At 43.0% G+C, this 27,630-nt stretch overlaps 3 protein-coding genes across 3 annotated transcripts; all 3 read right to left on the bottom strand.

Moving 5' to 3' along the window:
* Positions 1-817: 817 nt before the first annotated feature.
* Positions 818-11,768, bottom strand: LOC134095412 (V-type proton ATPase 116 kDa subunit a 3-like). Its single transcript, XM_062548931.1, has 20 exons — positions 11,554-11,768; positions 10,155-10,277; positions 9,603-9,681; positions 9,341-9,489; positions 8,927-9,022; positions 8,446-8,634; positions 8,133-8,215; positions 7,901-7,994; positions 7,200-7,412; positions 6,426-6,576; positions 5,821-5,960; positions 5,475-5,632; positions 5,079-5,169; positions 4,711-4,829; positions 4,191-4,404; positions 3,660-3,773; positions 3,448-3,543; positions 2,867-2,987; positions 2,577-2,748; positions 818-2,188 (listed from the first exon to the last, which is right to left on the bottom strand). The coding sequence occupies exons 2-20, from the start codon at positions 10,269-10,271 to the stop codon at positions 2,101-2,103; spliced, it is 2,484 nt and encodes an 827-aa protein (XP_062404915.1). The 5' UTR covers positions 10,272-10,277; positions 11,554-11,768; the 3' UTR covers positions 818-2,100.
* A 227-nt stretch (positions 11,769-11,995) lies between these two features.
* Positions 11,996-18,874, bottom strand: prpf19 (pre-mRNA processing factor 19). The gene is made up of 16 exons (XM_062549618.1): positions 18,706-18,874; positions 18,105-18,254; positions 17,708-17,784; positions 16,812-16,953; positions 16,438-16,508; positions 16,114-16,179; positions 15,890-15,931; positions 15,509-15,583; positions 15,279-15,354; positions 14,883-14,992; positions 14,473-14,628; positions 14,270-14,339; positions 13,972-14,145; positions 13,775-13,857; positions 12,978-13,083; positions 11,996-12,723 (listed from the first exon to the last, which is right to left on the bottom strand). Exons 1-16 carry the CDS (start codon positions 18,722-18,724, stop codon positions 12,626-12,628), a joined length of 1,515 nt encoding a protein of 504 aa, XP_062405602.1. The 5' UTR covers positions 18,725-18,874; the 3' UTR covers positions 11,996-12,625.
* A 1,508-nt stretch (positions 18,875-20,382) lies between these two features.
* On the bottom strand, positions 20,383-27,039 carry LOC134096185 (uncharacterized). Its single transcript, XM_062549934.1, has 11 exons — positions 26,851-27,039; positions 26,651-26,699; positions 26,395-26,415; positions 25,977-26,110; positions 25,539-25,674; positions 24,814-25,434; positions 23,328-23,636; positions 22,721-22,908; positions 22,413-22,502; positions 22,176-22,277; positions 20,383-21,773 (listed from the first exon to the last, which is right to left on the bottom strand). Exons 1-11 carry the CDS (start codon positions 26,854-26,856, stop codon positions 21,570-21,572), a joined length of 1,860 nt encoding a protein of 619 aa, XP_062405918.1. The 5' UTR covers positions 26,857-27,039; the 3' UTR covers positions 20,383-21,569.
* Positions 27,040-27,630: the final 591 nt, after the last annotated feature.

The raw sequence follows: 27,630 nt of genomic DNA on the forward strand, positions 1-27,630 counted from the left end.
AAGAATGCTTTAAATGAGCTTGTGTCATCCCTGGCTGAAATTATTGTTCATCCTGTGGTAGCCTACTGGGAAATTTGCAATTTTAAAAAGACCATCCTTTCTAACAACACCAAGACAATTTTAATGGTCTCTCTTCAGTGGGGAAAAATCCACCTTCTGAAGTTTGTGACTTGCTTCTTGCTGACAATTTTGTTTTGAACACCAAAAAACAAACCCCCTTAATTTCACCCTTATAAATGCCTTAATATTAGACCTACTGTAATACGGCTTCTATAAGGTTTTAGAAAGCATAGTGCATAGATAAGGTTGATTAAGGAGAAAAGACAGGCTAGAGTTTACCCCTAACATTTTGTTAACGATGTCCCCATAAATCACGAAATCCCTGAATTCACATCTGAAAATAAATTAAGATAATACTTAAATTGTCCTAATTACCCCCTTCATAAGAAATAAATGGAACACCTTTATCTTAAATGTAGAATGCAGGGTCTTTCAAATAGCATTACACTGTAAAATTAAGAGCCTGTACAAATTGACAACAATTTAGGCTAGATTAACTTGTTTTCAGGAGTAATTTAACCCTGTCTGGACAAAATATGCCAGAAGGGATTTGAATATTATCTTTTTTTATGACAAAAAAACGTTAACCAAAGGTGAAAATCCTATCCATCCTATCATCATCCACCCTTGGAGTCAGACGGGCGGCCTCTTTTCTGCCAGGACGAACCTAAGCTAATATACTGTACATTTCTACAACTTCTACATCAAATGAATAGAAAATTAAAAACCAACATGTATAGCAATCGTGAGGGCTGACGTCTCTGGTGATCTTCAACCTTTGCCACTTGCGCCATTCAGTCCTGTATTATTTAATGCCATGGTTGTGACACTTTAGAACAACTTACATTGTGCTCTTTTACCAACGCAGGCACTAAATGGGGTGAAGATGGCAGATCTCCAAGTAATTTAAAAGTCAAGATATCAAAATGGCCAATGCCAAAACTACTAAGACATTCACCCAATGTTATGTTACAGACTTGTATAGGTTGGTTGACACTGGAAGAAGACAGCTTATCTTGTTGAAAATATTGTCCATATATTTCATTTCATGGGCAAATTACGATACAATCTGACATGTTGTAACCATGCAAAAAAAAATAATGTTGTTCATGCAATCATTATTGTGTGTTAAAGTGGAATTTTAAGGAGAAAATCATGGGGCACATTGACATGATGCTTCTAAAGTGCTACGGACTCGGACTACCGACATGAGTGCGGCGTACTCCACTTTCAACATTTGCTAACATTATTCTCAATACAACCCCGCACACAAAGCAGAGGAGGTGGCAGAGTTCAACACTGGTGTGCGGGGTTGTATTGAGAATAATGAGGTCAGAGTAATCGAATGTCGAAAGTAGAGTGTGCTGCACTCATGTTGGCGCCGGTCTCTGCAATGCTTTAATCAGCACACAAGCAGTTTGTTTAAAAAAAAGAAAAGAAAAAAAAGAAGTGTAAAGCCTTCCATTTGTAAAACACTGTCAAGTCAGTCTGCCATAGATATTTAGCGGATATATATCATGAGGTACATGTTTATAGGGACCAACTATGTCACTTTTGCCAACAGTTTAGGGATCAGCAACAACTTTCATAGAAATTGCAGTGGCAGGCAAAAGATGTCTTCTGTGAGCTGGCACACCACTCGAAGAATTTTGTCTGATCTATGCTCCATCTTCCATCATTCAACGAGGAGACGATATGGATAGTTAGCACAGAGAAACAAATAAACAAATGCTCATATCAGCCTTTCAGTCAGTCACAATCAATGTGCACGTCACAAAATTTGTCTAGCAAATATTTTGGTGACGTAAATTATACGTTACGAGAGGTGAATAAGAAATAACAGAGCCCAGTTTAACACACCAAAGAATGAGTGCAATTTAAATGTATAAAATCAAAGCCAAAAAAACAAAACAAAACAAAACAAAAAAACAAATGGCGAACTAGACCTTTAAAATGGTGGGTGTGCAGACAAAATGCATGATTACATCACATAATTCTTAGCCAATGTGTAATAAGCAAATCAACAATCAAATAATTCCCTCATGATGAAATGTTGATTAAAGACGTGAATGAGAACGGGCTGAACTTGTAGCCTGTTCCATTGTAGAATTTATTCTGAAACTCCACCCTGAGAGAGAAGGACAGAAAAAAAGGCAACAAGAGATAGAAAGAAATATTAGTATGGGTAGATGATGTTTTTAAAGTTCATTCAATGTCTTTTGAACACGATAAACAACCAAAAGTGTTATAAAAGTGAAAGTAAAACAACTGTCTAAGTGCTGTCCAATGTCATGCATTATTGGAAGTTGCCACATTTGGACAGGAAGGTGTTGTGTGTGTGTATCCATCAATTACATCTGCTGTTTTGAAATTATAAACAGGGTCCCATGACAGAATCTTGTCTGAGCAATTATTGCACCTGTGTGTCGTGATGCAATCTTTATTCTGAATTGTGGACACAAATAAAGAAGTAAACTGTGTGTGTGGTGTGGTGTGGTGTGTGTTTTGTAGCTCACCAGTGCAACCTAAGTGCATGTAAGAAGGCAGAGAGTCCCTCCATGACCAACAGGATGGACACAGTGAGCACTGCGAAGGCTGCAAATACGGCTGCCATGATCACAGAGCCCACATATGGCTGGGACTTCAGCCCAATCCTCATCACCATGGTCCACAGGACCTCAGACAGCTCTGCAAGGGACAAAACACATCTTACACATGCACATATCTCAACTCTACTCTAACACACACACACACACACACACACACACATATCCTTTGTGCCAAGCAAACTGTATCTGATACTTACGTGCATGGGCCAGACTAAGGGCCCACAGTCGTAGGTAGGACGCAGTGTTGGAGATGCAGCCAAGACAGTATTCTATGGTGTGGATAGCCTGGTGCATGAACTCATTGGCCACGTCAAACTCCTGAAGACCAGGAGAGAAGCGCAAAGGACTGGATGAATGGTTGGGCAGACGAGACGACAGATATGCTTCTAGAATATTTCTGTTCTAACCAACTAATGCATTGTGAGATGGTGAAATACCAAGAAAACACATTAGGAGACAACAGAGTTCTTGGAAAGTCAGCTGACATTATTGGCATGCTGAGAAAAATGCTAGCATTACTAATGGGTGATTAGTGAACACACACAACAACTGTTAAGGACAGACCGACAGAAAAAAAATAATTACAAAAGGAGGCAGATATACAGTACATACATATACTATTCTACTATTCTACTACACATCTGTACTTACATGTCCTACTCTGACTGCGATGACTGAAATTGAGCAAGAAAAAGTTAAGTTATTACAGCCATCAATTGCCTCTGACCTTTCCTTCATCCTACTGTACATGCCTATTGTATTACTCTCCTCTCCTCACCTCCTCATCCTTCTCTTCAGAATGGCTGCTGCTCTCTACTTCCCCCTGCTGGGCATTTATGGAACCATTCTCGGACAGCAACGGCCGCCGGTCTCCCTGAAATCGAAATTCAAACACACACAAACAATTAAACACACTGACCAAAACACACCACCAAACTCCGAATACACCTTAGAGGAAGTTGTATGACAAGTTGTATTTCTCACACACACCATGGGATGGCGTCTCTTTGACCTGTGCTGGATATACTGGTGAGTGGGTTTCCCCAAGAGCAACACAGGAACAGCACAAAGGGCCACCACCACCAAAACCTTCTGCACAATCATCTGCAAAAAGAGAGACAGGGGGCAAGTCAGGACAGTCTATACCCTTATGTTCTACTACAGTCTACACAGTTTAAAAGGTGTAATCTCTATCATCACATTCAGCAGAGTGCTCCACCTAGATCTCTAGTCGTCCCTCAGTTTTCACACATTGATCTGGCTGCACAACTTCACTTGTTTCAAATGTACACAGACTGATACAAGGATGTTTATTTGTCACATGCATATGATTACTAATGTAAAGAATGCAGTGAAATTGTCAGTTCCTTTGCCTATTTCAGCCAATCAACATGTTAATTTAGAGCACCTAGAGGGAGCATGTAAATTGATTGGCTTTTGAGTTTAAATATGGACAACCATTACCCAGAATGACAGACTCTAGTTCTAAGAGTGTAGAACACATTCATGCTATTGGCCCACCTGTCCCTCGTAAAGAGGAGCGTTTTCCTTGTTTTCAGCAAACAGGAACATGTCTATGAAGTGGATGAGAATACTGGGCGCCGTGTTTGAGTCGGCAGGTCCGTACATCACCCACTTAAAAATCACCATGAACACCAGGTATCCAAATAAGCCCAACAGGAATACCAGCTCTGGGATCAAGACCAGAAATATAGAGCTGAACTGCTTAAAATGCCTAGACGAGAAACGGGGAGACAAAGAGAAGAGAACGTTACTCAAACCAGCAAAAAGTAAGACTTGAAGTCAATGGCTGGACCACAAACAGGTGTAGACTGGGCCAAGGAAGTGAAACTGGATTTGTGTAGACACCCAGTGAACGCCGTATTGCAGCTACCGTATGTATTTGATACTAGTGTAGTGTGGAAAAATGACATGCCACCTGTAATGTGGTCAGCATTTATTCCCCCCCTGATCAGATCTATCTGTATTCCTATTTAATGTTGAATGTTCTTATTTCTATGCAGACATGCCAAAGACTCACACATAGTTGAAGAAGGACAGACAGACTCCAAAGGACATGTGGATGACTCCAATGATTACAGACATCTTCATCTTGTATGAATTGAGGAACGTTAAGTGATTATTGGCCAGACCCCATATCTGTAGGGAAGCATCATCATCAGCATCAGCATCACCATCATCATCATCATCATCATCAGGTTAGCAAGAAAATTAGCAACATGTAAAGCAATATGTAGATGAGTTACAGTTGGTGACTGACTGTATAGACTCTATACAGTCAATGGTCATGACGTCAGTCAAGTTATAGTTAAAAAGAGGCCGTAAAAGAATGTACTTTATTTTATTTCGGAGGATGTTGAAGAATGCCATTTAGATTATGAAACATACTGGGTCGATGCCAAAAGGGTATGGTCCGGTGAACACTCCTGCGACAGTGGGGTTCAAAGTAAGGTATTGATTGTCGGCTAGATCTTGGGACCTGAAAAAAAGGAACAAAAAAGGTGCCTTTTAAAGTTGCAGTTTGTAATATAGCTTCACTGAGAACGAGCGAGGAACACTGATTGTAGTTTTAAGACACCTTTACATAAAAGAAGTGTCCAGAGCAGAACGCGGATATGGTATGTGTATGAATCTATGCATGTGGTAAGGTAATCAGTGAGAGTAGCGATGTAGCATGTCACATTTGTAGGACTTAATGGATGTTGGCCGAGTGTGAAAGTAAGAAAGAGAGGTATGTGTGTGTGTGTGTGTGTGTGTGTGTGTGTGTGTGTGTGTGTTACATACGTCCAGTTGTAATACTGGGCCATGGGCTGGATGTGCCATCCGGAGGCGAAGGGGCTGAGTCCTCGGCTGAAGCACTCGTTGTAGATGGCTCCCGTGTAGACGGAGAACAGGCCCATCAGTAGGATCAGGTACCGCCCGCCAAACATCATGCGCCAGATCTGAGGACAGAGAGAGAGAGAGAGAGAGAGAGAGAGAGACAGAAACAGAGACAGAGACAGAGACAGAGAGACAGAGAGCAGTCAGCTTATGAACAAAATTTGGAGCATGCATTAAGAGTCCATCCAGTCTAGTGGACTTACGTCCTCCAACTCATGCATGTGGGTGTATGTGTGTGTGTGTGCACTACCTCATTAGTGTTGCTCTTCAGTTTAGGGTCATTCTCCTCTAAGACCATCCAGAGAGCAGCTAAGGCCATCAGGATACCGTGACCCACGTCCCCAAACATGACCGCAAACAGGAAGGGGAACGTGATGACCGTGTACAGCGCTGAAAGAACAGAGAGAGAGGGGTTATTAGGAGAGAGAAGTCCGCACACCAGAAAATGCTCCTCAGTTTTTTTAACGGTAAACCACGCAGCACCCAGATTTTAGCATTTTGGATGTGCTTGCGGTAGCTTACTCTTTTGCAGAGAGAGATTATTACACATTAGCCATTCATACCAGGTACAAACACTATACCAGGGTTTCTGAATGCAGCTCACTCAAATGAGATAATGTGATGGGGACACCTTAGTGATATCCATGCTCAAAGCCACTATAACTAAACAAAACTTTGCTAATTATTACAATTACTGGTACAATGTACAACACTTTCTCGAGATAAAGATGAGCAGAGAGTGAAGTCTAATGATGAATGTGTGTGTGAGTGTGAGTGTGAGTGTGAGTGTGAGTGAGTGTGCGTACATGTGTGTACATGTGTGTGTCTGTGAAATTGTGTGTGTTTGTGCGTTACCTGGGTTGACCTCTCTGTAGCTGGCTATTCCATAAGCATCTACAATGCTCTGGAAGCCAACAGTGAAGGAGTTAGTAGGGAAGAGAGTGGGAGGGGGCGCCGCGGTGGGAAGCCTGTTGTAGAACGAGTCCACCGCACTACCACTCTTTCTCTGGAGAGAGAGAGAGAAAGAGAGAGAGAGAGATAAACAGATATGGAGAGATAATTAAGTGCAAAAAATTAAGACTGCCTGAAAAAAAAACCACATGATTGATTGAGAATGAAAATGAATTATGGAGTGGGAAATAAATGTCTGATGAGATCAAACGCTACATATGACAAAAAAATACAAATGAATAATACAAATAAATACCATACACCAATATTGCACACTACACACAACTGATTCTCTGCCCGACCCCCTTGCCTTAAAGGAGAATTCCAGCCATTTTTCTCATAGATCTCTGTATCTCGAGAACGAGTTCACCGAGTACTGTCAGTATGGAAAAGAAAATAATTGATGATCGAAAATAGATGACTATGATTATGCTTGGCTACTCTAGCTGTTGGCTGCAGCAACCTGAGCTGTTGGCTACAGAAACTCGAGCTAGGTACAGTAGCGCCGATTGTTTTCTTTTTTTTTCTGAATAAACAGTACTCGGTGACATCGAGAAACAGAGATCTATAGGAAAAATGCCCGGAATTCCCCTTTAACCCCCCCCCCCCCCCCCCCCCCCCACACACACACACACAAACACCCCCAACCCCCCCCCCCCCCGGCAGTCCCAGTCTTACCCCTCCCTCCCTGAGGGCGCTCTGCAGAGCGGGCAGCTGGTTGACGGGGCACCAGGCCTCGGCGATGAGGCACTTCTCCGTCACAGACGGGCTGCACAGGTTGAGCACCATGTGCACGGCCTTGCACTTCTGCACGCGCACCTTCCACTGGGGCAGCAGGGCCAGAGCCCTCACCAGCAGCTGCTGCAGGTACTGCTCCGTCTCAGTCATCACCTGAGGAGAGGGGGGGGGGGGGGGAGAGAGGGGTCAGGAGGGAAGGAGAGAAGGAGTAGATCCTCACTGATCTACATAAAGAATGATGGGGCGGCAACAATGGGACAGTCTATCCCGTTTTAGTTGTAGATCAGTGGGAACGCCCCTCGAGGATTGAGCATCGAGGATCGAGGAGAGATGTTGAGAGGCCCCCGAAGAAAGAAAAGTGAAAGTCAAGAAGAGGAAGAGAAGAGAATAAGGAAATGGTAGAGAGATAGTGGACAGGTGTTGGCCCACCCAATGTGAGTAAAGCGTAGGAGATAAAAAAAAAGTACTGCAGATAGACACAAAGATGACAAAATGGCGTGCAAGAGATAGGAATCTATGACAGTGCTGACATGTGGTAATGATTTTTGGTTTTACACTAAGCCTCTGAAACACTATAAATAGAATGTGTACTTGTTGAATATCTTCTTAGCCACACATCTCCATCTGACAGCCATACTCACTGACTTCATGTCTTCAATCCTTGCCCCCAACCCACTAAGAATCTCTGTTCTCTCAGCAGCAGTGTCGGGATATGGGAATGTCTGTGTGTGGAAGCTGTGAGCACAAACGTGAACAGTGTTAGCTAAATGTCCTCGTTCTTTATTTTTGCACTGTTGCACAATATGCTTACCATATTATGTATTAGATAGTAGACAGTGAGCATGAGGCACTGTCGCAAACAGTACTACTAACCAGTCACAGATCTTTTTCACTTTCTGGCCAATCTGGTCTCCCCAATAGGAGATGAGAAAGACTTTCCACTGGATCACCTCCCCCTGTGGTTTGAGATAGCAGGAAATAACAATAATACATTTCAAATGTCAAACTTTACTTCTCACTTCACCGAAGCTGAGGAAATACTGTACATATACCCACCCATCTATTTATCTATAAATGACAGCAACGTCTGTCTGTCTGTTATTTGCATATCTCTCGAAATAACTATATTGTTATTATTGGAGTCAGTCAGTCAGTCACACACACACACACAATCTCAGTTTCTTACTGTGGTGGGATGCTCCAGCTTTTCCTCCATATCACAGAAGTCAACAATGATGTAACCGCGACATGCTCTCCACAGCAGCCGTTCGAAGGCCGGCACTTTCCAGGGGTGGACCACGCCGGCTACAAAGCTGAGGCGCACATCCTGCCGGTTCTCTAGGAGGCCAGCGTTTTCAAAGGTGGATGGTGGAGCCTGCTCAAAGCGACAGTTGCCGTAAGGTTTAACAAAAATAAGGATGATGGAAATGGTCGAGTATACTGCTTCCTGCTTGAGATTTTGTACATAGCCATAGATAATAGTGACAAAATGGCCACTGCTGCTAACTGGCACATGGTCACTGTGATGGCTGAGAACACTTTAACTTGCAAAGCATGTCAGTCTGTCTGTGTTTATTAATGTGGGTGTGAGTGTGAGTGTGCATGTGAGCGTGTCAGTGAGTGTGAGTGTAGAATAGGGTGGTGGTGACTATCACTGTAGTCCTGACCTGTGATGCCATGATAGAGTCTGTCTGGGTGAGCACTCCCCTGTATTGGCACAGTTGGGTAAGCTGGGCACGGAGGCTATCTCTGTTCCTAGACACCTGTGGCAACACACACACACACACACACACACACACACACACACACACACACACACACACAAACAAACAAACATACAATCAACCAAACACATATAGTGACCATGGCAGTATGGAGTATGCCACTCAGCAAGCTTATACCAGTGACTGCAAAACATTGTTATACTTTTCTACAGTCAATGGCTTGTACAGTACAGTAGACAAAGAGAAGGTTGAGGTAGTTAATGATCAACGATCTTTGGTACACATATCTGTAGGTAAACAGAGGTCTTCTGAAGGACTCCCCCTGATTATGGATACAGCGTCTTTCCCCGTAACTACCTCTCTGAGTTCACGAGCCTGCTTCTCACTCTCCTCCTCGATGGTGAGCAGTTCCCTGGGCTGGGGGGCAAGGGGGGTTGGCAGGGGTGGCTCTAGGGGGCTACGCAGAGTGGCAGACAGAGAGCGACCAATCTCCTGCTCCAGGAAGGCTGGGGGGGAGGGGGGGGGGGGGGGGGGCACATGACGGAGACTTGGGTAAGAGAGCTGTTGGGTGCGTTTGTCTGCACAGTGCAACCATGTCAGCAGCACAGCTGAAACTCACCGAAGGTTTTCTCCATTTCCTCACAGCGCCTCACCTCACCCACAAATTTCCGCTGAAATGCATTCACGTTGGGATTTAACTGAAAACAAGATAAGCAGAGAGAGAGAGAGAGAGAGAGATAGATGAATAGATAAAGAGTGTGTGTGTGTGTGAGAGAGAGAGATTCAACACTGCTGATTCTATTATCTCTCAGTGATCTTAACACACATGCAAAAGCCCTGGATCAACTTGCATTACTCTCATCATGCCAGCTTAGCAATATAATGCACAGTTGATGTAGATGGCACAGATTCCACCCTTTTCTGAAATAGATCAGTGGCAGGACCAGATCCATTCCAGGGTTTACTGCAACTAGGGCAGGAGAGTCAAACTTATTTCACGCACCATGAAACCTGCTAGTGGGCCAGATTTGCCCCCCCAGGGCCATATCTTTGACACCGCTGAGGTCAGGGGTGATGTACAGTATATACCAAAAAAGCTAAGACAAAAGTGTGTAACCAAGCCTGTGAGTGATTTCAATCGTATACATTGTCCAAGGAGCATTTGACTCACATCTCTGAACTCCACTATTCCCAGCTCCCCCAGTTCACTGACACAGTTGTATGCAGCACTGGACTGAAGGAAGAGTTGCACCAGGCAAACTTCCTCACTCCGAAACAAAGACCCCATAGTCACCTGAGAGAAAAAAAAGGGAGGAGAGAGAGAGAGAGAGAGAGAGAGAGAGAGACAGAGGGGAGGGGGGGCAGAGGGTTCCATATGTCACACTTCCTTCCTGTGGTTGTTGTATGATTCAGAATTCAGATTTCACAAATGTACCCATCTTGGACTAGCCCACTTCTATCAAAAATAAAACCTGAACTGAAACCTGTGTCAAAAATCCCCATCTTGAGTAAGGCTTCTTTCCCAGTCTATACTCAAACGGAGTCCACTGATGGCCATCATAAAGCCAAAGGCTAGCATGTGTAATAATAACAGGACACATGTGAAGATTTAACCTACTTTGCACTGGCCTGAGGTGAGTTTATCCTCAATGTGATCGCCTGTTATCTCTTGTTGCATTACACATCAATATGTAGCCAGGGGATAGTAACAATTGCTGTACCTAACTATGGTTTTGTACTGTACTATCTGTACTTCAACAGAACATCCTCCATGTAGCCTGGGAGAACCCAGACGAACCTGATAGCAATTGAGATTTGAGAAGTAGTCTGGTGTTATTGGCTATCCTCTATGATCATTGAGAAATTGGAATGAAAGTAGACACCTGACACCTGGTCAAACAGGCCTACATTACAATACATTAAAAAGGACATATCCTACTTGTAGCCCACTTCAGTGAATACTTATAAGCATTTTTAAGCAAGTACTTCTGCACTTCAACTTAATAAAAATCTGACTTAGAAACTTTCCCTTGAATTGGAGTAGGCTGATATTTGACAAGGTGTATCTACTTTCACTTTAGTACAGGAATTGTGTCGCCTACTTCGTCCACCTCTGAACGTAGCACATATCAGTGAACGATTAGCTTAAAAAGCTTATCATTTATTAAGTCAGGCCTATTTACAATGTTGACAGTGAGCTGCGATTTTCTTTGCACGTTTCCTCACTGAACTGCTGCACTGGGGTTTCATGTTTAGCTATAAGAAATATAGTTGGGCTGACTTACTAACACAACAGACAATGCAAATCGGAGTAACTTTGTCAGTGACCAGCTTTAAAGTAACAGTCCTGTAGCCTACATAGCACTAACTTAAAAAAAGTCTTGACTGGTGTGGATTTAACAACCTGTTGTAAACACAGTTCAAACGCTGACATCGCCATTTCTAAGTAGCGAAACCTGAACACTTGACTAGCCTAATTGAAAACGGAGTCATGAATACGATTGTTCCACTTGACACTTGGTAAAATCAGCGAAAAGCTTAAATGAAAGCATTTTAAATCCCAAACTTACCTCCTTCTAGTCCGGCGCTGCTGCCTTTGCCCGTCAAGTTCGCAGAATCGTTTAGTAAACCTAACAGACACTAACATAAGTATGTACAGAAACAAGGCAAAAGAAAAGCGACCGTGCCCTACTGAAGTTTTCTCACTTCAGAATACGACTATAGTTCTCGAGACCCGCAGACATCTGATCATGATTCACTCACTTCCCGTTTCTCCCAGGAGTCACGTTACTCCCGTACTCACGTGACGATACAGAACTCTCGACACACTCATAAATTATGTGCATTTTTGCCAGAATATAAAATCAAACATTTTCAATACAAGTCAAAATGTCCACCATTCACATCCACTGGTGGCTCGGAGAGCGTTTTTAATGGATGTTTCTTTGTGGTGCAGGGGCCTTGACAAAACGATTTGGAGAGCACGTCTTTCAAAAACAGTCACCATAAAACTACAGAAAAAAAATGTCTTTATTGAGCTTGAATTCATATTGATATACCAGTCTACATAAGTAACTATGGTGGAAGACAAAATATACAGGTCTATGAACTCAAAGAGGTTTAGAAGTTGAAAAGGGAAATATAGGAAAAGAATGGGACACATCTGAACTTGACAGTATTTTTTCCTTGCTAATCATACAATGGCAAGTACAGACACAAAATGTTTATTGGAAAAGCAGTTTAGTTTCAGAGCTAATGAATCATAGACAATGGGTCTGAGAGTTGGACATGTAGGAGCGAATTTCAAACCCCTGCCTCCACAATTCCAAACATCATTACAAAAAAAAAAAAAAAAAAAGAAACCTACTTTAAATGCTTACAGAGCACACAGATGCAGTGGGTACCGACCAATATTTATGCAAATACAATTCTTATGATTGGTCACCAAAAATTATACAGAAAAGTTTGATTCTGGCTGCTTCACATCATTTCTGACAAACGCTAAAATACAAAACTTGTTGCTACCACTGGACACCTCAATTTCTCATTTTCCCCTCATTTGCGCGCACACACACACACACACACACACACACACACACACACACACACACACACACACACACACAAATCTATCTCTCCATCCTACAGACTGTAGAACTTGAGGCTTCTGTCCATTCCAGTGGAAGAGAGGAACTGTGCATGCTCTCCAAAAGCCACGCCGGTCACCAGTCCAGTATGATCTACAGACAGAAAGACATGAGATCAAATGAGGAAGACAGCAGACAATGAACTAACAGACAATGGAAGATATCAGTGAAGAACCAGAAGGTGAGAGGAAGTGAGAAAAATAAAACGTAACAACGAAAAACAGGAAGTGGAAACAGGCACACATTGAGATGATTAATGTATGGCTGATTCAAACTCATGGGAATAGTGAGACAGATGGTGGGAGGAACTGATCTGCGTCAACAACAGACGCAGGGCGTGGACTCACCGCCAAAGTTCAGGACCTCAGACCACTGCTTGCAGATGTACACTCTGATGTCAGATCCACCCACGGCCAGGTAGGTACCACTCTGGTCGAACACCAGGGACTTCACCTACGAGAGAGAGAAAGGACTATTAAATTACTGGAAATATGGCTGGGCAGTGTAGACTAAAGTGTATATCATCGTATAATTTAAAGTGGACATAGAATGGATGAATTAAGTATTGTACTGTGTTCAATAGTGATGTTACAATAGTATATATTCAACTTTGATTAATACAAATTGAACTCAATTGCAATTTTACAAACCCAATTAAAACCTTATATTTAGGCTGGGTATTGAAGTGGTCCGTTTGACTAAATGGCACCCTCTTTTATTTTTACGATATGTATGCTTTTCAAGGGGAAAGGCAGAGGTATGGCAACTGAATGGCAGCTATTACTGTACTCTTAACAGTATGACTAGAACATACTTCCCATTACACAGAGGTATCTTAAATTAGTAACTGTTATCACAGATATTGGTATAATTGCTTCTGCATTTCAAAATAATTTGCATCATCTCAGTGTGCATACAGTATGTACTTGGCCACATTAATACCCTGCTATCTACTGTGCCAGGATTGAGCAGCATGCCTGCTATATAATGCTAAAGCGATGCATTATAAAAGAACAGAGAACATTTAAAAGGGCATTTAAAAAAGAATGATTAAGATTGATCATAGTCTATAATAATAATCACTAAGATGAAAAACCTCATGACAGTTTGATGAAATGTGTGTGTTATTGCTATGAAGGCTAACCTCATAATTGTTATCCAGTGCAATAGTCTTGAAGTTCTTAAGTTTCCTCAGATCCCAAAGCTTCAGAGAGCTGTCCTGGGCACCTATACACAAAAAAACAAACGCAACAGTTAAACCATCACAGTGTGTGCTTATCACTCCAGATGACTGATTATATAGAATATCAAAACAGCATACACTGCTGGTGCCGAACTTACCTGTGGCCAGGTAATAACCGTTCTCAGAGAAGGCGATGGCCGTGACTGGGCCAGAGTGTCCAGGGAAGTTGGCCACGTTGGTGCGCTCCTTCAGATCCCAGATCTTGATCTGAGAGTCAGCAGTGCCAGTACCAAAGATCAGACCGTCAGGGTGGAACTGAGCACATGTCAGAGCTGGTGGCACAGGGGGAACACAAACAGGGTTACACCACACAGGAGCAGTGCTGATATACATCAACAAGGCGACGAATATTCCTAGTTCGGCTGTGAATTTGCATTTCGCAAAGGGCATACTCACCACATCCTGCGGTTTCGTCGGTCACTTTAGTCAGAACGCGACCAGTCTGGACATCAGAGAAGGCCCAGTACTAAAACAGCAAACAGAGATTAGCCTAGACAAATCTATTTTAAATCACAGTGCTCATTTCCCGAAGTAAATGGTTCATCAAATAAAACATTGTTCAAAGTGTGTGTGTGTGTGTGTGTGCTTTCTTTTTTTACCTGATCCTCAGAAGAGCTGAGTAGGTAGTCTCCAGTGGCGTGCAGGGAGAGGCCAGTCACGCTTGCCTCATGAGCGCGCACGACCTGCACACAGTTGCCCCCGGTAACGGACCACACCCGGATGGTGGTGTCGGGAGAAGCGGAGAACACCACCGACTGAGGAGACAAGAACACAAAACAATACATGAACATCACACAAATGACATAATCAATGACGACTATTTTACTCTTATTATTATTATTATTAATAATAATAATAATTATATTATTAATCAATCTGACAATTTCATTGCATTCTTTACATTAGTAATCATATGCATTCGACAAATAAACATCCTTGTATCCTTAGTCATGACTTTCATACCTATATATTAATGCTATGCAGTTGTGCAGTGTGGGGGAGGGATTACCTGAGAAGGATGGTAGATGACAGAGGAGACCTTCTTGGTGTGACCTTTGAGGGTGGCCACAATCTGCTCCTCCCGGCGGTCAAACACCACCACATTCTTATCAGCGCCACCTAGAAATAACAGCACTCAGGTAAGTTTAACACAGAGGAAAACAAGAGGGTCGAGGGACTAAAGGCACATTTAGACAAAGGAAACCGTCATAACAATGGAAATGGCAGTTGGTGATATGAGAAAGCAAGTGTTGCTAAACTTTAAACCGACAGTCTAGTCCACTTCAAATTACTGGAGAAAATAAATTCTTCAAATTCCACATCCATCCAAAAAAATGAGCAGACAATATGTCGGTATAAAATGAAAAATGAAGATATGAGACAATAAAAAGAAGAGTGAGCCTACCAGTGAGAACTTTGTTGGTGTCTGAGGGACAGAGGTCCAGACAGAGGATGCCTGGGATACTGGCACTATGCAGCCCCTGGGAGAGGGAAACAGACATCATTAATTAAGACAAATCTAACACACGCACATACAGCCATGTGCACACACACGCAGAATAGCCAAATATGTCTTTACAGTCAATCCTACATCCTAAAATGTAATGTGTGTCATTTATGTGTGTTTACACTTACAACATGAGAAGCCACTTGTCTGTATTTGCCCAGATCCTCGGCTCTGACCAGTTCCTCTGGCACAGTCTTTCCTCTCTAAAGGAGGAACAATGGGAGAGTTGGTGAGGGGAGAAGGCACAAACAACGACACGTGAGAGTCAGAAATGAGTAGGAGCCAGACTCGAGGGAATCCCCTGCCCCTCTATGACTAATGTTCAGAAAGGATTAAAAAAAAAACAATCAGACACAACTCTATTAAAGTTGGATTAACTACTGCAGTCTAGACGACTCCAGGAGCTCTCCACTCCGAGCTGAGTAAACATGTCTATTAAACACTTTAAGTTAGAGGAGAGTATATTTGGGGGATGAATCACACAAATATGTAATCGTATCAGCCCTTACCTTCTTTCTCTCTGTTGTCAGCACAGTGGCCTTGTCTTGCAGCTAGGAACGAGAAAAGAACACGCTTAGACACTAACACTAACACTAACACACAAACAGACTGCATTCATTGAAAACAGCATTTACCTTCAAATGGTTGGATTGCATAAAATCAGACATGCGTAACAGAAGCATAGCATACATAGAAGGTGACATGACACTAAGGGACACGTAACGCGTCTTACCTTCTGTATGATCTCTGCGGTCATGCCGACCTGTTCGGTAACCTCCATAGGCTCCCCACCGGCACCCTATCAGGATCAAGATAGAGTGGAGGGTGAACGGGTGAATAGAGGGGAAAAGCATAGATGAAGATACATTCTATTTCATTTGATTTACACTCTCTAGTTAAGTTCCGCAATTAAACACTTAATACAAATGTAGCACTTTAAAAAGCCACCACTATGTTTAGATTGGTTAGTTTAGATCCAGTGAAATCCAGAGGAAAAACCCACGACAAACATTGTAGAGGATTCTTAAAATGATACGGAGAACAGCAAATTACATACCACGGCTGGCTGGGAGGCAGGAGCAGCCTGTGGAACAACCAATCCAGCTTGAGGTTTGAGTGTGGCAAGAGCTGTGTGGGGAAATCATGAGAGTGAGAGGGGTTCCTTCTGATATTGTGATAACAAAGCTCAGAAAACCTGCTGCTACCCAAATAGTCCAGAAATGTTTTTGAAAAAGATTTTCAGAGGTTCCGCGCAGGCACTCTTGGTTTCTGGATCACAATTAGCCAGTTGTCGATAAATCGACTAGAATCTCAAATTCCGTTGATATTGAGTGACGCAAAGCATGAGGTTGCCATCCTGCCATGTCTTATATCACGAGTAAAAGACAGATGAGGCCGAATGTCTGCATGTGATGAAGTTGTCTCTCTTACCCTCTCTGGCCGCGGTGACCTCTTTGGTGAGGCGGGCGATGACTCTGCAGGCGGCGTCATGCTGGTAGAGGGCGTGGGAGAGCTCCTGGCGCGTGGTCTGCAGCTGCTGGCGCAGAGTGAAACTGTGCAGCATCACAGCGTCCTGAAGGAAAATAATAACGATCATGAAGTTTCATTGATATAGTGCCTTTCTCAAACCCAAGGTCATAGTTTGAGGTTTTTTCATAGGAGGGACAGTACAGTACAAACAAAGAAAACACCACAAAATACAACAATTTAACGATGACAATACAACAAACAAAATTATACAGAATGAGGGAACGCAATAAATGGAGGGAGAGGACAAGAACAGATGATATATGTTAGTTCAAATCATCCTTCAAATCATTTTATCTATATATCATATGTGACCACGCTGTCACAATGTTTTACCAGAGTTGTACAATGGACAGTAAAAGTAGGTATGCATATGCACGGTAGGTATCTAAGGGTATAAGCAGGGGTGTCATGGTAAAATAAAAGGTAGGTAAACCTGTGGATGAATTTTGTGATCATGGTAAGGTGACCTGCTCCATATGGTATCGTATTTAAAAAAAAAAAACATTCACAATGTTTGATGATTGTGGTGTAATATGATAAATATGTAAATACTTATAACAATGTCAGTGGTATTAAATGGTTCCTAGAGTGTTGATGAGTGAAAATATTGTGAATGTGGATAATACAGAGTGTGATTTTTGAATGTTAAAGTTGCAATTGGGGAATGAACTCTTTTGAGGGGTGGATATACTACATTTACTTGAGTTTAGCCTCCACAACAGCCCTGGGTAAAAGTGCCGAAAGGTTATTCAAGTTGTATGCATCTGTGATGCTTAATGAGGTGGGCAAACACTCACCCATTCATCCTGTAGCGACTTGAGGATAGCTGGAATGCTAGTTGCTGATGGAGCCTTGGGGCGGATGGGATGCGAAACTGTGAACAAAATCAAAAGGCTGTTTAAAAAAAAACCTTAAAAAAATAATCATATTAATACTTCACACATTTTGTAAACACAAATACATTATTATGCACACTGCTATAACAATTTACAGTGACTTTCCCTTTTATGCATGAGAGGAGAATCATATTCTGGAGATAATGCACAGTTCACATTCAATAGCACAGAGACTTCATTATCTTAAATTCTTGTGTGTATGTTGTCGGTCAACAGTATCAACTGCTGATGGAACACCATAGTTTCCCTTTGGATATAAACAAAGTAATCTATCTTTTACCCTGGTGCAACTACTCACCCTTGATATCGATCAACTGCTCTTCGGACAGAGGTTGGCCGTTGATAGGGTCTGCTCCATTTTCAACAATATATTTCTCAATCAGCCGGCGCTCGAACACTTGGTTGGACACCGGTGAAACGCAGGGATGCTCAGGAACCTCATTGGAAACTGTCAACATGTTGCAAACATTACATTGCGAAATTACATACAATATATCATACTTAACAAGATAAGAGGTTGCCATTTTGAGGTTTATCTAACAAACAGGCTTCTAATAACACATTCTCAAAGCCGGAAGGTAAATAGTTCAGGTGAGTTAGCCATCTAACGTTAGCTAGCGAAAGAAAAGACCTAGCCTTAACATTAACATGGCAGTGATAAGTTAGCTACGTGGCTATAAGTCAGTCAAATACCATGAACTCGTAATTATTGCAACTGATTAATCTAAAACATGCACAATGATGGACCTAATATCATTTCACATAGGCTGGTTTATTAGCTAACAAAACAGTACAATAATTCGGCTATATTCATAAAGTTCATTTTGAATGAATAGCTAGCTAGCGAAGCTAACTTGTACAGAAAGCTAACAGCAACTTCAACTACAGAATGGACTTACTTGCGCAAACCAAAGACATTATTCCCTTCGGTTGGTAGCCTTTTCTGCTGCGTTTAGGTTTAGTGTGGCGTTTAGGTTTTTATGCAAGCTACCTAAAACGCAAATTAATCGATCGTGATTTCGTGAAGTTGGAGACTGTCCCTCCAAGTCATGCACGTTGTCCTCGCGCTACCGCTTCAAAAGTACTGCATTATGGGATAGTATGGTCATCCAAGGAGTTCTTTCCAAGTATCTCCACAGGGTGGCGCCAAAGTCCGTAGGTCTTTGTAGGCTTGGAGCAATTTGGGAATAGCCTAGAAATTTAGACGCACCCTAGCGGCAAAAGGCTCATTTGGGAAACCTTTCACTGAAGTGTTGTTCGTGCCTGTCTCAATTCCACAATTGTGGAATTAGTATTCTTTATTGCCAGGGTTTGTGATTGTTTGTCTAAATAACATAAACGGAAATGTCATTGTAAATCTGAGTCTATTATTGCACCATCAAATGCCAACATGTTAACAATAATGCATTCAAGCAATACATTTGATCCAACAAGTTTGATGGTCTGATGATCTTTTTAATGGTGAACAATTTCCACACATGTTAAAGAACACTGTGTAAGAGGTTAGTGCAGGTTTGTATGATTGAAAAGGAAAAATACATCTTTCAGGAGAGAAAAATCACCAGCACATAAATTATTCAACATTTTTGACCCTTCACATTTCTATGAAAAGCTTGACTGTAACACCACTGTTTTGTTTAATCTGTACATTTAAATGCTAAAGTTCACTATAAATCTAGATTTTCTTTTTAAATTTAATACCCAAAATATTCTGGTTCACATAGAGCTCACAACATCTTTTAGTTATCCAGTCCCCAATATGAGGCCTACCTCTTAGATGTTGAGAAAACCTACAGTACTATATTCTTCCCTCCTATATGATTTAAACATTTTCAAAATAGGATTTTATTAAGTTGAGCACAAAGCAGCAACTCTCAGCAGTTTTAATGTCTCAGTAACAACATTTGCTTTCTATGATTCTCACATACAGTATGTGAGGCTTGATAGCAAACAATGTATGCTACATATTAAAGGAAACATCATTTTCTCTTGCTATATTCGAGGCAGAGTCAGGTAACAGCTTACTATAGATCCATGTCAGGTAAGGAGTTAGCTTTTATCTGGAATGGATGGGTAAGACTGGCACATGATGACATGCACATGCATTCTGATATACCTAAAATAAGTTACTATGTACAGTAGCCTACAAGCACAAATGCCATCAAAATCCTTTGAGGTCTACAATGACAGCGGCACCATACAGGAAGGGCTCTTCACTGTATCAACTATCACATGCTAAGACTATATTTTCTGCAGGATAAACCGGATTAGGGCTGACACTACTGCAATAAATGCACCGAGGTAGCCATTTAAGATAGCGAGAATGAATACAGCCATTAGCTGTACAGTTGCTGAATGATGCAGTCAATGGTCAGACATAGGTTAGGAGTGTAGAGGAATATTTTGCTATTGAAAACATGTCATTGAAAATGTACACAGTGAAGTGTAAATGTGTTGTGATACGGACGGTAATAAGCAATAAGTCACCCTTATTGAGGCTGGATTCAATGACTAATACGATTCTTTGTTTTGTCTCCAAACCATAAGATCCAGTGATGTGTAGGAAGGCAGAAGGATAAAATTGTAGAATGAATGGGACACAAAGGATGAATTGATTGACCATGACCATAGCCTATTTTTTCTGCATAAGTGGTGCCTCTAGGTATATAGACTGTAAAATGTCAGGGCAACACACACAGGTCATCTACAGTATACACCAAATTTGATTCAGTGTGTCAGTGACAATAGTCCACAAAAGGGTCAAGTCTAACCTAAGGAACACAGCCCTTGTGATGAGTCAGACATGCAGGAAGAGGAGTTGGGAGAACTTCCAGATCCAATGAATGTAAGACTGGAGAAGTGAAGATATTCTGGAAAAGTCCACAATCCACAAAGAAAATATGGACAACAGGTCTCAGCCAAACAACTCTAACCTAATGACAGCCCTTGTGCTGAATAAGACATGCCATGAAAGAGACGTGGGGAAACTTCCTGAAAAAAGGAACATAGGAAACTGCATGACCGGACGAATGAAAAAGTTCCACAAGTAAAGCAACATCTACAATCCGCACAAATCATGGACAAAAAGGCTGCAGTCCTACAAGTGTTTGCTCCTGGAAGACTAGCAGTCCCCTGTCCCCTGCAGTCACTCAGTTCACAAGGGATGAGCTTTCTTACAGGTACACAGGGAGTACTTCAGCTGAGCAGCTGATGTCAAGAACCCAACAAATCTATTGAGATCAACAAGTTCAAAATCCATACTGTCGACAGAACATTTGTCATCTTGGAGAGTCACCTGGGATCAGTCTAAAAAGGACTATGTTATCCGGGGATGTGAGGTCCATGTGATCTGAGTGTTCCCAGCAATCCCATAGAAATCAGATGAATTCATAGTCATCCCTCACACTCACACTGACCTGCATCATTCTGCTCGTACTGTGACCGTTCAGCTTTCTTTGTCCTATGTTCTGGAAAAAACACCTTGTGAAGTTAAATAACAGCAAATAAGAGCAAGTCAACCTCTACACTTTCTGTGCCACACTGTGCGTCTTTCACTCTCCGATCTGTTAATAGGTTACAGCTATAGAGAGGACAGGCACAATGGTGAGTCCAACCACTTTCTGATCCCTCACACAAACTTCGTCTTTCTATATCAGATTTTACACATCCCTCTCTCATTTTCTCTCTCTCTCTCTCTCTCTCTCTCTCTCTCCCTTCTCTGCTTCTCTTTCCCTTTCCACATATCCCCCTCGCAGCTCCACCCCTAGAGGAAGTTCAGCTTGTCTGAGGTATACACACTGCAGATGTCAGACGTGTCCATGTCCAGTGGTAAGGTGGAGAAATAGTCCTTGGCGTCCTTGTTGCGGTTGAACCTGCCGAGGTCAAACTGAGCGCAGTGCTCGGAGGAGTGGAGGCAGTCCGAGGCCCCGACCAGGGAGAAGGACGTCTTCCTCACACTTCCTGATTCCTGAGGCGATGAGGAGGAGAGGGAAATGGCACGTGTGAGAGAGGGCTTTAGCTGTATCTGTGGCATGTTTGCTTGTGTGTGTTTGTGTGTGTGTGTGTGTGTGTGTGTGTGTGTGTGTGTGTGTGCGCGCGCGTGTGTGCGTGTGTGTATATGCTTATCTGTGAATGTGTGTATGCTCTAACTAACATGTAACATGTACAATATTTCATCTCATTGTAGTAGTGTGCACATGGAAGTGTGTGTGTGTGTGCGCGTGTGTGTGCGCGTGTGTGTGCGTGTGCGTGTGTGTGTGCGTGTGTGTGTGTGTGTGTGTGTGTGTGTGTGTGTGTGTGTGTGTGTGTGTGTGTGTGTGTGTGTGTGTGTGTGTGTGTGTGTGTGTGTGTGTGTCCACATGTCCGCTACCTGACTCAGTAGGTTCTGACTGGGATCCGTTCCTAGCATCTCTGTGGCTCTGGCTGGCTCAGGGGAGTCTCCAAAGGCTCTCTGGACAACAGGAGAGTAACCCTGCAACCACACAGCCACACAGCAACACACACACACACACACACACACACACACACACACTCAGACACTCAGGCCAAAGAGAAAACGGCTGAGCAAGCACACGCTATTGCAACCACGGTCCACACTGTAGCTTACACTGCGCGAGGGACTGGGGCTCCATTGTTTGGATGATCTGATCTTGTATGGGGAACTGGTGAAACTGGTGAGGTTGGGCTCACTGTAGTCCTGTGGGCAACACAAAGACAGGATTACATTGGTGTCCAATTAAACATCACACAACAGCATGAACCATACAGATTAAACATGGAAAAAAACAGACATGTCCTGTTATACAATTTTTTTTAAAGGAGACACAAAAATGACACAAACACACACTTGCATGCATAATCACACACATAAGCGTACACGTGCAGAAATGCACACACACACACACACACACACACCTCAATGTGTACTCTCGGGGGGACACCGGCAGTCGTGGCATTGCGCCGGTCTCTCAGGCCGCGGAGTATCTTGGCGACGCTGCAGCTGGGGTACCTCTTCAGGAAGAGGATGAGACCCGCCAGAGACGCGAACATGCCCGAGGGAACCGAGATGGACTTTATCACGGCTCTCCATCGCACGTGCTTATCTAGACACAAGAGAGAGAATGAGAGTAGGAAGTCCTTTATCACACTACATTTACATTGCTGTGCTCACAACCAATATAAAGAATATAAGCAAGTACGCTCATTGTTAAGTGGGTGGGGGTGTAGCGTTAAGATGGACAGACTGTATGGTGAATGATGGAATTAGGATGGGTGTCTCCCTGGGGTGTTGGTCAGTCTTTCTAACACTCATCTTTAAATGCACACTAATGAAAAGAACAAACACTTAGAGGAAGAAGAGAGAGACACACAAATCTTGACAGCACTTCTTGTGCACTTTTTTTGGTGAAAAAATGAATTAGAAATTCATGAGGAATTAGAAATTCATGAGGAATGAATAACAATGTTCTAGCAAACACATACGAACACACGGCATCATCAGAAGACATGGGTGCCAGCTTACCCACAACCCTCACAATGTTGGTCGACACGAGGTTCCCTTGCCCATCGCGCATTTCGTAAATGCCGTTGTCCTTCTCGCTGACACCTGCCATGACAAAGTAGAGGCCGGTGCGGTTCTGCTCCAATGAGAGACGTCCGCGGTGCCAGGGCGCCTCCTCCACGATCTGCCCGTCCTGCAAGAGGGTGGTGGCAGAGCGGGAGCGGGAGGAGGGGTGGTCGGGCACGAGGCGCAGCTGGGCCTCTCTGAGAGGTGTGTACACGCGGATGTACAGGGGTTCCTTATTGAACGCGGTGATATTGGACCAGTGGGCTACGGAGGAGAGAGAAATAAAGAAGGGATGAGGAGAAGAAGAAGAAGAAGGAGGAGGAGGAGGAGGAGGAGGAAGAGAGGTGAGGAGGGCACAAATAAAAGTAGACGACATGAAAAGAAGCAAATAAGCAGATCAGCAGACTTTAACATGCAGGTATCAGTCTGTACTCCTGTTTCTACAAAACTAACCTGGCAACACTGAACACTTGGTTCTATTTAATGGCAACCATGATCACACTACACAGTGTAAGTTGGCACATGATCTGAAGGGGCATGGAATATGGTCCTAGCAATGTCAAACACCCTCTCTCTATGTGTCAATATCAAACACCCTCTATCTGTGTGGCAATATAAAACACCCTCTCTCTGTGTGTCAATATCAAACACCCTCCATCTGTGTGGCAATTTATGACACCCTCTCTCTGTGTGTCAATATCAAACACCCTCTCTCTGTGTGGCAATTTATGACACCCTCTCTCTGTGTGTCAATATCAAACACCCTCTCTCGGTGTGGCAATTTATGACACCCTCTCTCTGTGTGTCAATATCAAACACCCTCTATCTGTGTGGCAATATAAAACACCCTCTCTCTATGTGTCAATATCAAACACCCTCTCATTCAGCAGTTCTCCCTTCTGCTCCTGAAGGTTCCCTGACCTGTATATCCGTCACAGCTCGGAGCAGATATACCAGATATACCAACGTCATTGTGATTATGATGTTCTTCAAAAGCTACTGTATGTGCAGCTAATCTGATTAGCTCAGCCAGCTCAGAGCTCAGAGCAGAGAGTGGTGGACACCATGCGGGGCTGGCTGGCTGGAGGAGCAGGACTAATACGCCTCGCTCTAAGCACAACTCAGTGCCTACCAGGCTCACTCTAAAATACATGTTCTGCCTCATCAGGCTAGTCACCAGACTAGTCAGTCATCTTGTTGCTTTATTGACTTATGTCAAAGTGTGTTTAATGTCTAATAAACCTGGAGTAAACTATACTATACACAAGTATTGTTATAAGCAAACTTCAAACCACTACGCTGCGCAAAGCTTAACAGCACCAAAGCAACAGGATAGATCACTTCACTGGGTCAGCAAATCATGCCCATTTACAAGCAGTCTCTGTGTCTCTCTCTCCAACCCCATGTCTCTATTTACATTACAAGCTCCTCTCTCTCTCACCTGTCACGGTCAGGCTGGCCCTGGACACCACCTTGCCGTCGCTGTCTTTGATGGTGTAGTTGCCCTGGTCCGCTAGTGTGACCTCATCCACCAGCCACGATCTGTCCTTCACCCTCCCCCTGCCCCATGTCCTCTCACTGGGCCGGCTGTCGGTCCACAGGACCAACGGCAGTGTGGGGAATGGTGAAAGGGGAGAAATGGAGGAAGAGAGAGATGGAGAGGAGGGAGAGGGAGGAGGAGAGGGAGAGGAGGAGGGAAAGGAGGAGGGAGAGGTAGAGGAGGAGGGAAAGGAGGAGGGAGAGGGGGTCTTAGAAGAAGAGGAGAAGGGAGGAGAGGGGGAGGAGGAGGAGGAGTGGTTCTGAGAAGGAGATGTAGTGTGTGAGGAGGAGAGTGAGGGGGGCAGAGAGGTAGACGAAGAGGGAGAGGAGGAGAGAAACAAGGGGAGAGTGGAAGAGGGAGAGGGGGAAGAAGAAAAAGAGGGAGAAGGGGAAGGAGATTGGGAAGGGATAGATGAAAGGAAAGAAAGGGGGCTGAGGGGGTTTAACTCCAGACTTGCTCCATCAGGTGGGATGTCCAGTTTAAAGGTCTCGCCATATGTTTTATGGAGCTTCCTGATGCATTCTGAAAGATGAGAATTGTATTTGCAAAAAGTGAGGGACACAGACAGACAGACAGACAGAGACAAAACATAACATTCCATGACTTCACATGCAAGGCACACAGACCTGAAACAACAAGCTCAACCGTCTCAATGGTAAAGCCATGGGAGAATTTGACGGCGTAGACGCCTTGGTCTCGACGGGTAACCTCCCTCAACAGTAAAGTCTGGTCACGAGTCCATTCATATCTTGGATCCTTTACCTGAACACAAGTTAGCAATACATGAACCCACATTTACTGTCTTTCAAAGACTTATTTGGCCATGGTTCATCCGTTTCCAACAAGGAGTGTCTGTTTGCTTATGCTTTTGTCAAATGCCACTTTGACAAAATGTTGCATACAGCAAAAGGCTAGTCTACTATATTTATAGAAGACAAACGGACTGGTGTGCGCTGTTATTGGGTTACAAAGTTTTACTCAGTGATCTGGACTGATTGTAAACAAAGTTTGAGGATTCACAAGACACACACACACACAAACATACACATACATTTCTCACTTACAATATTATTCTCAAGCAACACCCTCTTTGGTTCAGGGGGTGAGCTAGGAGTGAATGTCACTATCCTTGACCTTGAGAAGACAGGTACTTGGAAATCCTTCCCTGAACACACAACCTTCCTGTCTTCGTTCCAGCCTGCAAAAGGAGTGAGACCAGTGACAAGAAGTCTAGTTAATGAGGAGAAGAAGGATGGGGAGGCTGAAGTGAATGTGAATAACTGTATTGGTTGTAATGTAGTCTAATACTGATGTTTGAGATGGAAGAGCCATGAGTTCATTGTAGCAATTAATGAGTTAATTGAATGAGGTAGGGTGATTCAAAGAGAACACAAAAACCGACAACTAATTTACAATGATAACTGAGGAATGACGAACATGATGAGGTTACATGATGGTTCAACATTTACAATTGAAACATACGTAGGATACCCAAAGAATACCCTACACAAGGAGAGAGAGAGAGAGAGAGAGAGAGAGAGAGAGAGAGAGAGGGAGAGAGAGAGAGAGAAAGAGGGGGGGGGGGGGGTGAGAGAGCCAGAGAAGACAATCAGTATTGCTTTTCAAACTGCGTTTAAAGTATGTCGTTTGCTCAGTCCGCTGTGCGTTCATTTAATACTTTACGCCAACACACGCCGCATTCATGCCACGGAAATAAAGTAGATAATAGCCTACTTACCCATGCAATGAGGGGTACTGAGTAACGTCAGTAGAAGCAATAGCATATTCTATGGAAATACAATAGCACAACCAATTATACACAATTCATGCTCAACCGTGTGTTTATTTTTTTATTATTTGGTCGGCTCATCATCACATAGCCTAGGCTTATGAAACCAATTTAAAACGCCTCCTTCCCAGGAATATGGTATATCCTACCTGCATAGCAAATGAACGACGTAGTCAAATAGTATAGCCTTCAACTCAGTAGATTTTGATCTGCCGAAACATAGTGATGTAGGCTACTGCCTATCTGCATCGGCCAAGCTGCCCTCCAAATAGCCTATTGCTTGCCTGCTTGGCCGAGCTGTCCGATTTTTTTGGTTTGTAGACCACCAATACGATGGGGTGTGTCGTAAACAAATAGCAGCACACAGGACCAAGCCGTCATAGGGTCATAGCTTGTAGTAGGCCTACGTGCGACGTAAAGCGGGACTGGACAGCGATTTTCAAGAGGACGCTTCTTATGTGATCAGTAGACAGTCCTCCTCTGGCCAACTAAGGGTACTGCAACCTAGTGATAGAAAACCCCATCATGAGTGGCCCTGCAGAAATATAGGCTAATAATAATAACAATAACTAGAAATGCAATTCCAAGGAATTACCAGTGCATGAAAATGCAAAAATAGATAGATAATGTAGATATGGTTACTAAGGTGTAGCTAGGGTAAACATGGTGGTTGCATAGTTTACAGAGAGTTGATAGTGTGAAGGTAGACAGTTTAAAGATGAAACATTCCAGTTCTAACTTAACTAATGCTTTCTATTCATGTTAAAATGTTGATTAGCTAACTTAGCTAATGATTTCTAGCAGTTATGCTAAAAATGCTTATTATGCTAGCAATGCTAACTTTACTAATAATGCTAACCAGGTTGATTAGCTAACTTAACCGATGATTTCTAGCAGTAATGTTAAAAATGCTAACTATGCTAACAATG

The sequence above is a fragment of the Sardina pilchardus genome, chromosome 11, assembly GCF_963854185.1.
Source record: "Sardina pilchardus chromosome 11, fSarPil1.1, whole genome shotgun sequence".
Lineage (NCBI taxonomy): Eukaryota > Metazoa > Chordata > Actinopteri > Clupeiformes > Clupeidae > Sardina > Sardina pilchardus.

What these genes read in the sequence shown, in the direction of transcription:
- LOC134095412 (XM_062548931.1), bottom strand. Translation starts at nt 10,271, where the DNA reads ATGGGGTCTTTGTTTCGGAGTGAGGAAGTTTGCCTGGTGCAACTCTTC. An exon ending in GGAAATGGAGAAAACCTTCG is followed by an intron (nt 9,490 to 9,602) that starts GTGAGTTTCAGC and finishes CCTCCCCCCCAG; the next exon opens with CCTTCCTGGAGCAGGAGATT. An exon ending in CAAAGAGACGCCATCCCATG is followed by an intron (nt 3,544 to 3,659) that starts GTGTGTGTGAGA and finishes TTTCGATTTCAG; the next exon opens with GGAGACCGGCGGCCGTTGCT.
- LOC134096185 (XM_062549934.1), bottom strand. An exon ending in GTATTCTTTGGGTATCCTAC is followed by an intron (nt 26,111 to 26,394) that starts GTATGTTTCAAT and finishes CTCCTTTTGCAG; the next exon opens with GCTGGAACGAAGACAGGAAG. An exon ending in GGTTGAGCTTGTTGTTTCAG is followed by an intron (nt 25,435 to 25,538) that starts GTCTGTGTGCCT and finishes CTCATCTTTCAG; the next exon opens with AATGCATCAGGAAGCTCCAT.
- prpf19 (XM_062549618.1), bottom strand. An exon ending in GCAGTTGATCGATATCAAGG is followed by an intron (nt 17,785 to 18,104) that starts GTGAGTAGTTGC and finishes TTTTGTTCACAG; the next exon opens with TTTCGCATCCCATCCGCCCC. An exon ending in CGACGAAACCGCAGGATGTG is followed by an intron (nt 14,146 to 14,269) that starts GTGAGTATGCCC and finishes CTGTGCCACCAG; the next exon opens with CTCTGACATGTGCTCAGTTC.